Source organism: Heptranchias perlo, chromosome 40 (genome assembly GCF_035084215.1).
Source record: "Heptranchias perlo isolate sHepPer1 chromosome 40, sHepPer1.hap1, whole genome shotgun sequence".
Taxonomy (NCBI): domain Eukaryota; kingdom Metazoa; phylum Chordata; class Chondrichthyes; order Hexanchiformes; family Hexanchidae; genus Heptranchias; species Heptranchias perlo.
Genome location: NC_090364.1, coordinates 1,035,193 through 1,047,954, shown reverse-complemented (window position 1 = coordinate 1,047,954; position 12,762 = coordinate 1,035,193). Strand labels below are relative to the sequence as shown.

The 12,762-nt window shown below is 46.6% G+C and overlaps 1 protein-coding gene across 1 annotated transcript in view; it reads right to left on the bottom strand.

Moving 5' to 3' along the window:
* The window catches only part of sacs2 (sacsin molecular chaperone 2), a 103,997-nt gene that overhangs the window by 41,656 nt on the left and 49,579 nt on the right, over positions 1 to 12,762 (bottom strand). Inside the window, exons 3-5 of the mRNA XM_067974229.1 lie at positions 7,955 to 8,044; positions 3,380 to 3,467; positions 3,018 to 3,129 (exon numbers count right to left, since the gene is read on the bottom strand). Coding sequence (XP_067830330.1) covers positions 3,018 to 3,129; positions 3,380 to 3,467; positions 7,955 to 8,044 — 290 coding nt within the window. The remainder of the gene's footprint in view (positions 1 to 3,017; positions 3,130 to 3,379; positions 3,468 to 7,954; positions 8,045 to 12,762) is intronic.

Here is a 12,762-nt window from a genome sequence, read left to right as displayed (position 1 = left end):
GTGGAAGTTCACATGGATGCCCTGGCAAACAACCCATCCGTTTGTACATTTATGTGCAGCCGACTGAGAGACCCTAGAGCTGTCTCCAGTGGCGCAGTGGAAGGAGCCAGAGGCAAAGAAATTGAGGGCAGTGGTGACTTTTACAGCGACGGGCAATGCGTGGCCACCAGGGAGCAGCTCTTCTTGAAGGAGGCTGCAGACGTCTGCAACCACCTGCCGGCTCAATCCGATCCTGCATAGGCACTGGTCTTCAGATAGGTCCAGGAAGCTCAGCATCTGTCTGTAGACCCTCTTACGTGGGTAGTGCCTCCTGCGACCTCGCGCCTCTGTTGCTCTCTGCTTTCCTCCTGATCTGTGTTGTGCACCTCAGATCTCACCACTGTACGACGGCACTGCCATGGATGGTCATTGTCTTCCACCTCTCATGTCCTATTGAATACATCCATGGCGATCCCCCCATCCTGATCTTGTCAGTTTGAAAGCCTCCAAAGTTCTGAAAAAGGTGTACGAACACAAGAACTCTCTGCCAAACGTTTGCCAGAAGGAACGGAGACACCAACTGTAATCACTGACCGTTTATTCACATCGGGTAATCACAACTTTAAATTTCCCCATGAACTGCTGCTCAATCTAGCCTGTGTTTCACTGGCGAGATTCACGGGCCCTGGGAAACCCGTGCTGGAGGCGATAATTCAAAGGTCTCTTAAATTCAATTTAAAAACACCTACTTAACGTCTCATAATGAGGTAAATTGCTCCCATAAGTACCCACCTGCCTGCACTAATTATGGAGCTGCATCCGGTAAGTAGGTTACTCACACGCATCCATTAAACCCTGAAGAGGGCGCGTTGGAGCGGAGTTGCGGTCGCGCTGCAAATATCTATTATTTGAACTTCCCACCCGCCCCCAACCCATCCGTTCTTGGAGGTTAGAATTCTCTCCATAATAGTCTTACCCACTTATGTCGAACCCATTTATGTCAACATCTCGCTTATTTCAACAAAAAAAATGAAGTTCCAGTCCCTTCTCTGCACACTTATCATTTATGTCGGCGTCGAAATAAACTCTGGTACATTTAATTCAACAATTTTTTCAAGTCCCTAGCAGTATTAAAGGCCTTCTTTTATTACCACTTATGTCGACAAGTCCTTATGTTCACATTGCAGTGATAGTAAATCTGCCAAAACAGGGAGGAGAAAGATGAAGACCATTATTGTCGCTTTGTCTTTGGGATAGTAGTCTATTCGCCTCAGGCTATATTTGAGGAGATTCCAGGATAGAGAGCGAGAGGGTGAAAGTGAGATGTCAACATGAGTCCTGAGATAAGTACTTTCTCTTTTATTAACAGCAGTGTTTGCAACAAGAAAGCGAAGTCCCAAGTGACTGACACGGCCTAGAAATTCAGGAAAGGAAATTGAAATAACACTGAAAAGGAGAGATACGGCGCGACGGAAACTGAAATCCACCCACTTGCCTCACTTTTGCCGACAAAATTAGAACGGTACCCAACATGTCGATATAAGTGGGTAGGACTGTATCTTTTAATCATAATTTGTTGCCGAGCTTATCAGTTACCTTGAGAAAAGCAAATCTGAAGTTCTAAATCCACTTTATAATCTTTGGTGTCTTTCATCAGCTTTACTTTACTGGAGTCTATAATTAATGATAGGGTGACTGAACACCTTGAAAATTTTCGGTTACTCAGAGCGAGCCAGCATGGATTTGTGAAAGGTAGGTCGTGCCTGACAAACCTGATTGAATTTTTTGAAGACATGACTAAAGTAATGGACAGGGGAATGTCAATGGATATTATTTATATGGACTTACAGGAGGCATTTGATAAAGTCCCACATAAGAGACTGTTAGCTAAGTTAGAAGCCCATGGAATCGAGGGAAAAGTACAGACTTGGTTAGGAAGTTGGCTGAGCGAAAGGCAACAGAGAGTAGGGATAATGGGTAGGTACTCACATTGGCAGGATGTGACTAGTGGAGTCCCGCAGGGATCTGTCTTGGGGCCTCAATTATTCACAATATTTATTAACGACTTAGATGAAGGCATAGAAAGTCTCATATCTAAGTTTGCCGATGACACAAAGATTGGTGGCATTGTAAGCAGTGTAGATGAAAACATAAAATTACAAAGCGATATTGATAGATTAGGTGAATGGGCAAAACTGTGGCAAATGGAATTCAATGTAGACAAATGTGAGGTCATCCACTTTGGACCAAAAAAGGATAGAACAGGGTACTTTCTAAATGGTAAAAAGTTAAAAACAGCAGATGTCCAAAGGGACTTAGGGGTTCAGGTACATAGATCATTGAAATGTCATGAATGGGAGCAGAAAATAATCAATAAGGCGAATAGAATGCTGGCCTTTATATCTACAGGACTAGAGTACAAGGGGGCAGTCGTTATGCTGCAGCTATACAAAACCTTGGTTAGATCGCACCTGGAGTACTGTGAGCAGTTCTCGGCACTGCACCTTCGGAAGGACATATTGGCCTTGGAGGGAGTGCAGCGTAGGTTTACTTGAATAATACCCGGACTTCAAGGGTTAAGTTATGAGGAGAGATTACACAAATTGGGGCTGTATTCTCCGGCGTTTCGAAGGTTAAGGGGTGATCTGATCGAAGTTTATAAGATATTAAGGGGAACGGATAGGGTGGATAGAGAGAAACTATTGCCGCTAGTTGGGGATTCTAGGACTAGGAGACACAGTCTAATAATTAGAGCCAGACCTTTCAAGAGTGAGATTAGGAAACACTTCTACACACAAAGGGTGGTAGAAGTTTGGAACACTCTTCCGCAAACGGCAATTGATGCTAGCTCAATTGCTAATTTTAAATCTGAGATAGATAGCTTTTTGCCAACCAAAGGTATTAAGGGATATGGGCCAAAGGCAGGTATATGGAGTTAGATCACAGATCAGCCATGATCTTATCAAATGGCGGAGTGGGCTCGAAGGGCTGAATGGCCTACTCCTGTTCCTATGTTCCTACTTCTCAAACTCACGTACCTTGAAACTTTTTAAGATCCTTCACGAACACAGATGCTGTCCCATAAGTTCGTTCATCAAATATAAACACTACCTCATTGGCCTCAGCATCATCTGCATTTTGAATCAGCTCCTGTGGAGAAAAAAATTAAAGAACACCGTTAACACTCACTGCATGGTGATGCTGTCCCGTCCCTTCAATGCTGCTCCAGTCAATTGTCTCCAATTAATTTACAATTACTGGTAACAGTAATGACAATGGCACTGGAGGGACATTTAACAAAAAATTATTTCAAGGGAATGATTCCAACTGAAAGATGAAAATTCCCCAGGAGTCGGTAAAATTTTGTTCTGTTCAGTAATATACCATCTGGTGCATTTACCTTAAGAATCTGGCCACCATCAGGGTAACGACGCAGTATCTCTTTCAGGTAGTCAATAAATGGGGGAGCAATTGCACCAAATTTCTTCCTATATAAACAAAAATTAATCTGTGAATTGAACTTTAATCTCTGTTAAAATCGTCTCATTCTGTTATTTCTGCACCCAATTATTTTCTTTGTCTCTGGATGGCCCTATGGTTCAGAGCCTGCTTAGTCCAAAGGTATACAATATATGGGCATCAGACCAAACCTGGCAGGCAAGATCACCTGAACCAACCTCCCATGACCAGACAATGATCCATTAATTACAATGGAATAGGGAAATTGCGAAGACCATACAGAAAAACTCCTTCACAAGCATGATTCGACATAGCCCAGGATCAACTTTGATCATTCTCATTTTCTAAAGCACCTTTCTTGACCCTGTTCAGTCTAGGATTGTGCATAATTGGAAATAGAAAAGGAAAAAAAAATAAGTAGAGGCAAGAGAAATAGACAGAAACAGAAGTCTAGAAAGGACAGTAACAGAAAGATCCCCGAGTAGGGAATTGGGGACTTAAAATTTAAATTATTGAAAACGAAATTTAAAACAGATATTAGGAAGAACTTCTTTACACAGTGTGTGGAATGATCTGCCAGGCTGATTAGTAGAGCTAAAAACAATATAGCGACATTGAGAATAGGTAAAAAAAAGGATGAGGTCCTGCAAGGTGAATTTAAGGAGTTAGGAGATAAATTAAAAAGCAGGACTTCAAACGTAGTGATCTCAGGATTACTCCCAATGCCACGTGCTAGTGAGTATAGGAACAGGAAAATGGACAGGATGAATGCGTGGCTGCAGGGATGGTGTAGGAGGGCGGGATTTAGATTCCTGGGACATTGGGGCCAGTTCTGGGGAAGGTGGGACCTGTACAAGCGGGACGGGTTATACCCGAGCAGGACCGGGACCAATGTCCTCGCGGGGGTGTTTGCTAGTGCTGTTGGGGAAGGTTTAAACTAGAGTGGCAAGGGGATGGGAACCTGAGAGGGGAGTCAGAAGGGAGTAAAGTTGAGAGCAGCAAGAGAGGGGAAGACCCAGAGGAAATTTACAATACAAATAGTACAAACAGTTGTTCAAGAACAAGTGAAAGGGAAAAGCATAGAGCAGCAGAAAGTGTACTTTAGACACTACAGATAAAGTGAAAACTAGAAGGTGTAAGGCGATTAACCCAGCATCAAAGCTGAAGGTCAGGCTAGGGTGTGTGGCCCAACTAAGAGTTCTATATACAAATGCACGGTGTATAAGGAATAAATTAAATGAACTACAGGTTCAAATTCAAAATGGAGGGTATGACATGATAGCTATCACTGAGACATGGCTGCAGGATGGTTAGGATTGGGAACTAAATATACCGGGTTATAAGGTCTACAGGAGAGACAGAGAAAATGGAAGAGGGGGAGGAGTAGCCTTAATGATTAGAGATGAAATCACTTCAATGATAAAGGAGGATATAATGAGAGGTAAGCAGCCAACAAAGACCTTATGGGTTGAATTGAGAAATAGGAAAGGATCTAAGACTATAGTGGGAATTGTGTATAGGACCCCTGGCAGCAGCTCTGAAGTGCTAGATTGTATAAATGCAGAGATTAGACAAGCATGTAAGAAAGGCATAGTGGTCTTAATGGGGGACTTTAACCTTCACATAGATTGGGAAAAGCAGACTCGCAACTGTCAGAAAGGTAGTGAATTTCTTGAGTGTGTCCGGGATAGTTTTCTACAGCAGTATGTCCTAGAGGCAACAAGGGGGCAAGCCATACTAGATTTAGTTAACGGCTTAACTGTACACGAACATCTATCCAATAGTGATCATAACATGATCGAGTTCAATGTAGTGTTTGAAAGGGAAAAAAGTGAATCAGCTGCTAAGATTCTAGACTTGGGTATGGCCGACTTCAATGGGATGAGACAGAGACTGTCCACAGTAAACTGGGCAAATCTGTTAATGGGTAAAACGACTGATGATCAGTGGGAAATGTTTAAAGAAACATTTAACGTGATACGGAATCAGTTTATACCCCTGAGGGGCAAGAACTCTACTTGCCAAAAAAACCAGCCATGGACAACTAAAGAGGTAAGGGACGGTGTAAGACATAAGGAAAGGACATACAAAAAGGCAAAAAATGGCACAGATCCTGGTGAATGGGAAAAATACAAAGATCAACAAAGGGTCACAAAACAGATGGTAAGAGCTACAAAAAGAGAGTATGAAAAGAAACTTGCAAGGGATATCAAAACCAATACGAAGAACTTCTATAGTTACATTGGGAAAAATAGGGTGGTCAGCAGTATTGGCCCCTTAAAAATTGAAAATGGGGATATTGTCATTGACAATGGGGAAATGGCGGACATGTTGAACGATTACTTTGTGTCAGTATTTACAGTAGAAAAATAGGACAGTATGCCGGAAATCCCAAGAAAACTAATAGTGAATCGGGGACAGGGACTCGATAAAATTAATATAAGTAAAGCAACAGTAATGAAGAAAATAATAGCACTAAAGAGTGACAAATCCCCAGGACCAGATGGTTTCCATCCCAGGGTTTTAAAGGAAGTAGGTGAGCACATTGCAGATGCCCTAACTATAATCTTTCAAAGTTCTCTAGATTCAGAAACTGTCCCTCTGGATTGGAAAATTGCACATGTCACTCCATTTTTTAAGAAAGGAGAGAGAGGGAAACCAGGGAATTATAGACCAGTTAGCTTAACATCTGTTGTGGGGAAAATGCTGGAGTCTATAATTAAGGATAGGGTGACTGAACACCTCGAGAATTTTCAGTTAATCGGAGAGAGCCAGCATAGATTTGTGAAAGGTAGGTCGTGCCTGAAAAACCTGATTGAATTTTTTGAAGACGTGACTAAAGTAGCAGACAGGGGAATGTCAATGGATATTATTTATATGGACTTCCAGAAGGCATTTGATAAGGTCCCACATAAGAGACTGTTAGCTAAGATAGAAGCCCATGGAATCGAGGGAAAAGTATGGACTTGGTTAGGAAGTTGGCTGAGCGAAAGGCAACAGAGAGTAGGGATAATGGGTAGGTACTCACATTGGCAGGATGTGACGAGTGGAATCCTGCAGTGATCTGTCTTGGGGCCTCAATTATCCACAATATTTATTAACGACTTAGATGAAGGCATAGAAAGTCTCATATCTAAGTTTGCCGATGACACAAAGATTGGTGGCATTGTAAGCATTGTAGATGGAAACATAAAATTACAAAGCGATATTGATAGATTAGGTGAATGGGCAAAACTGTGGCAAATGGAATTCAATGTAGACAAATGTGAGGTCATCCACTTTGGACCAAAAAGGGATAGAACAGGGTACTTTCTAAATGGTAAAAAGTTAAAAACAGCAGATGTCCAAAGGGACTTCGGGGTTCAGGTACATGGATCATTGAAATGTCATGAACGGGAGCAGAAAATAATCAATAAGGCTAATAGAATGCTGGCCTTTATATCTACAGGACTAGAGTACAAGGGGACAGACGTTATGCTGCAGCTATACAAAACCTTGGTTAGACCGCACCTGGAGTACTGTGAGCAGTTCTCGGCACTGCACCTTCGGAAAGACATATTGGCCTTGGAGGGAGTGCAGCGTAGGTTTACTTGAATAATACCCGGACTTCAAGGGTTAAGTTACGAGGAGAGATTACACAAATTGGGGTTGTATTCTCCGGAGTTTCGAAGGTTAAGGGGTGATCTGATCGAAGTTTATAAGATATTAAGGGGAACGGATAGGGTGGATAGAGAGAAATTATTTCCACTGGTTGGGGATTCTAGGAGTAGGGGGCACAGTCTAAAAATTAGAGCCAGACCTTTCAGGAGCGAGATTAGAAAACATTTCTACACTCAAAGGGTGGTAGATGTTTGGAACTCTCTTCCGCAAATGGCAATTGATACTAGCTCAATTGCTAAATTTTAATCTGAGATAGATAGCTTTTTGGCAATCAAAGGTATTAAGGGATATGGGCCAAAGGCGGGTATATGGAGTTAGATCACAGATCAGCCATGATCTTATCAAATGGCGGAGCAGGCACGAGGGGCTGAATGGCCTAATCCTGTTCCTATGTTCCTTATACAACTGGATATTAAAATCGGATGGTTAGAGTGCCAGCGGAATAAACTTTAATCGGCCATACAGCCTGCTTGAATTCTCATATGTTCTAATGTACAATATATAAATAAAAATAGAAAAGTATGCGTTGAGTATTTGGTACCTTTCTAACTAGTCCTGCTGGAGATCAGATCAGAACTTGTTGCCATTTATAAAGGTTATTTGTGAAGTGGGGCTTTGTAAAGAAATCCAGGCCAAAGTTTCTGAAATATCAGAAGCTTGACTAGGCGCAGCAATTTGTACAAGACTTTTAAACAACTGCTGCTTACTGTTCCATACTTGTCACTGAACATTGGTCAGATTAGTTAGTCTGATTTTCTGCTGAACAAATTTTGTTGTGTACCACAGAAAAATACACGAGCTACCCTCTCAACAAAGTTGTTGCTTCAACACATCACTGGCCCTTCTTGCATCATACCTCGTTTTCCTGTTACTGCTGCTGAAACTGCCACCTGCTCGACTTTCACGATGCAGCAAAGAAGCCATCATAAGAGATGCTGCTGCATACCTAAATAAAAGTAAAATAAATCAGTCACTAGTGCCCGTGGAACATTAAGAGCCATGAAGACATATTTTTCATTTTCTCTGGTCTTCTTGGATGCATATTCCCAATAACCAGTTCTCAGAGGTGAAAGAACATGTACTTATTGTTCCACCCGGTTCCTCCAATAAACCTTGTTATCTGAAGGAGGACCGTCTACACTCATGCACACATATGTGTAGCCCATGCACATCATTGGATCATTTTTAAAAGACCTTGAAAGACTATCAAAAATCTGATCACATAGCAGACACTTACTTTAAATGCCACGCCTCAGTAAACACTGGCAGCTTTCCTTGAACCCAGAGTTTCCTGAGGATCAAATCAGAAAAGTGTGTAGAGAACCCCTCAATTACCAGTAATTACTCTGGTAAAAAAAAAACAGCATTTATCTTTTGGATTGGGTCATCCATATATACACAGTTGGTTAGCAATAAGGCAGTACTCCATGGGAGGAGGGTCAAAAAGGAAACTTGGCTAAGGAACTCTAATAAAAATTCAGATGAAGAGTGTTTTCATCAAAAGTAACAGAAAATAAAATAACTTGTCAAATTTAGAGCACAATGTCCGGGACATATATACTCATGAGTAGTAGTAACTCAGTATATAAAGATCTACTCTAAATACGTTCAGCTTAAGGATTAGTGTAAAAATGTAGTTTAAGCACTGTGCAGCTACAATATAATTCTTATAAATCGAAACACAATCATAGAATGGTTACAGCACAAGAGGCCATTCGACCCATCGAGCCCATGCTGGCTCTTTCTAAGAGCAATCCAGTTAGTCCCATTCCCAGTTAGCCCTGCAAATTTTTCCCCTTCAAGTATTTATCCAATTCCTTTTTGAAAGCTACGATTGAATCTGCTTCCACCACCTTTTCAGGCAGCGCTTTCCAGATCATAACTATTCGCTGCATAAAAATGTTTTTCCTCATGTCGCCTTTGGTTCTTTTGCCAATCATCTTAAATCTGTGTCCTCTGGTTCTCGACCCTTTCGCCAATGGGAACAGTTTCTCTTTATTTACTTTATCTAAACCTTTCATGATTTTGAACACTTCTATCAAATCTCCTCTCAACCTTCTCTGCTCTAAGGAGAGCAATCCCAGCTTCTCCAGTCTATCCACATAACTGAAGTCCCTCATCCCTGGAACCATTCTAGTAAATATTTTCTGCATCCTCTCGAAGGCCTTCACTTTCTTCCTAAAGTGCAGTGCCCAGAGTTGGACCCAATGCTCCAGTTGTGACCAAACCAGTGTTTTATAAAGGTTCAACTTAACTTCCTTGCTTTTGTACTCTATGCCTATATTTATAAAGCCCAGGATCCCATTTGCTTTCTCAACCTGTCCTGCCACCTTCAAAGATTTGTGCACATATACCCCCAGGTCTGTTCCTACATCCCCTTCAGAATTGTACCATTTAGCTTATATTGCCTCTCCTCGTTCTTCCTGTCAAAATGTATCACTTCGCATTTCTCTGCGTTAAATTTGCATTTTTATCCTCTGCTAGCAATGAGAAATGTAGTCAGGTTTGCTGGTACACAATCCTCTAGATCTAGAGTACCCACCTCAACGTGCAACTGACATCCGCCAACAGCGGCACACATTGCTTGCTGAATGATCTGTTAGCCTGAAGTAAGTTATTCATTGATATGAAAACTCAGCCAGTGCTCCATCATAAGGTCAGAAGTGGGGCTGTTCACTGATGATTGCAGTGTTCAGCTCCATTGGCAATTCCTCAGATAATGAAGCAATCCATGCCTGCATGAGCAAGAACTGGACAACATCCAGACTTGGGCTGGTAAGTGGCAAGTAACATTCGCACCACACAAGTACCAGGCAATAACCATCTTCAACAATGATGTGGAGATGCCGGTGATGGACTGGGGTGGACAAATGTAAGGAGTCTTACAACACCAGGTTATAGTCCAACAGTTTTATTTGAAATCACAAGCTTGTGATTTCAAATAAAACTGTTGGACTATAACCTGGTGTTGTAAGACTCCTTACATTCATCTTCAACAAGAGAGAGCGTAACCACCTCCACTTGACATTCTGTGTCCCCCACCATCAACATCTCGGGGGTCACCACTGACCAGAAATTCAACTAGACCAGCACATAAATGCCATGGCGACTAAAGCAGGTCAGAGGCAGGTCTGCTGCTGTGAGACGAGTGGCTCACCTCCTGACTCCTTAAAGCCTCTCCGCCATCTACAAGGCACAAGTCAGGAGTATGATGGAATACTCTCCACTTGCCTGGATGGGAGCAGCCTCAACAACACTGAAGCAGCTCGACACTATCCAGGACAAAGCAGCCCGCTTGATCGGCATCCCATTCACTGGCTTAAACATTCACTTGCTCACTGCCGGCGCACCATGGCTGCTGTGTGTTCGAAGCACAGGATGCACTACAGCAAGTCGCCAAGTCCCAAACCCACGACCTCCACCACCTAGAAAGACACCTAGCAGGTGCGTAGGAACACCATCACCTGCAGGTTCCTCTCCAAGTCACACACCATCCTGACTTGGACATATATCGGCAGTTCCTCTATCATCACTGGGTTAAAATCCTGGAACTCCCTATTGTGGGAGCACCTTCATCACAAGGGCTACAGCAGTTTAAGAAGGCGGTCCAGCACCACCTTCTCAAGGGCCCACATCCCGAGATTGAATTTTTGAAGAGGCAACACCCGTGGGCCAGTGTCCAGTGGGACAGGGTTGGTGCCGGTGAGTCAGTGGGTGGCGGTAGGGAGTTGGCTGGGCGGCAGGATACCGTCTGAGTCTCCCCCATGTCTCTCTCTCTCCCTCCGATCCATCCATCCCCACCCCGCCCTTTCGCCCCCACTCCATCACTCTCTCCCCGCCTCCAGCCCTCTCCCCATCACTCTCTCTCTCTCCCCGACTCCATCCCTCTCTTCCCAGTCCCCATCCCTCTCTCCCCATCTATCCCCCATCCCTATCCTCTCTCTTCCCCCTCCCCATCTATCCCCCATCCCTATCTGCCCCTCCTCCCCATCCCCCTCTCTCCCCCCATCCCTCCCCGTCCCCCTCTCTCCCCCCCATCCCTCCCCGTCTCTCTCTATCCTCCCCGTCTCTCTCTCCCCCTCCCCCCATCCCTCCCCGTCTCTCTGCCCCTCCCCCCATCCCTCCCGTCTCTCTCTCCCCCATCCCTCCCCGTCTCTCTCTCCCCCCTCCCTCCCCGTCTCTCTCTCCCCCCTCCCTCCCCGTCTCTCTCTCCCCCCTCCCCGTCTCTCTCTTCCCCTCCCCCCATCCCTCCCCGTCTCTCTCCCCCTCCCCCCATCCCTCCCCGTCTCTCTCCCCCTCCCCCCATCCCTCCCCGTCTCTCTCCCCCTCCCCCCATCCCTCCCCGTCTCTCTCTCCCCCTCCCCCCCCGTCTCTCTCTCCCCCTCCCCCCCCCCGTCTCTCTCTCCCCCTCCCCCCCCGTCTCTCTCTCCCCCTCCCCCCCCGTCTCTCTCTCCCCCTCCCCCCATCCCTCCGCGTCTCTCTCTCTCCCCCTCCCCCCATCCCTCCCCGTCTCTCTCCCCCTCCCCCCATCCCTCCCCGTCTCTCTCTTCCCCTCCCCCCATCCCTCCCCGTCTCTCTCCCCCTCCCCCCATCCCTCCGCGTCTCTCTCTCTCCCCCTCCCCCCATCCCTCCCCGTCTCTCTCCCCCTCCCCCCATCCCTCCCCGTCTCTCTCTTCCCTCCCCCCATCCCTCCCCGTCTCTCTCCCCCTCCCCCCATCCCTCCCCGTCTCTCTCCCCTCCCCCCATCCCTCCCCGTCTCTCTCTCCCCCTCCCCCCCGTCTCTCTCTCCCCCTCCCCCCCCCGTCTCTCTCTCCCCCTCCCCCATCCCTCCGCGTCTCTCTCTCTCCCCCTACCCCCATCCCTCCCCGTCTCTCTCCCCCTCCCCCCATCCCTCCCCGTCTCTCTCCCCCTCCCCATCCCTCCCCGTCTCTCTCCCCCTCCCCCATCCCTCCCCGTCTCTCTCTCCCCCTCCCCCATCCCTCCCCGTCTCTCTCTCCCCCTCCCCCATCCCTCCCGTCTCTCTCTCCCCCTCCCCCATCCCTCCCCGTCTCTCTCTCCCCCTCCCCCATCCCTCCCCGTCTCTCTCCCCCTCCCCCATCCCTCCCCGTCTCTCTCTCCCCCTCCCCATCCCTCCCCGTCTCTCTCTCCCCCTCCCCCATCCCTCCCCGTCTCTCTCTCCCCCTCCCCATCCCTCCCCGTCTCTCTCCCCCTCCCCCATCCCTCCCCGTCTCTCTCTCCCCTCCCCCATCCCTCCCCGTCTCTCTCTCCCCCTCTCCCATCCCTCCCCGTCTCTCTCCCCTATCCCCCACCTGCCACTTCTCTCTCTTCCCAACCTATCCCTCTCTCCCCGCCCCCTACCCTCCCTCATTCCTCCATCTCTCCCCAGCACTCTCCCCCTCCATCCATCTCTCACCCTCCCTCCCCACCCTCACCCGCCTCCTCTCCCTCCTGCCACTCCCAACCCTCTCTCCCCCGCCCTCTCTCCCCCACCCCCCTTCCTCTTCTCTCCCTTCCCCACCCATCCCTCTCTCTCCCCGCCCCCACCTCATTCCTCTATCCCTCCCCCTTCATCTCTCTCTCTCTCCCCCTTCGTCTCCCTCTCCCTCTCTCCCCCACTTTGTCTCCCCCTCTCTCCCCCCCGTCTCTCTCTCTGCCCCTCGTCTA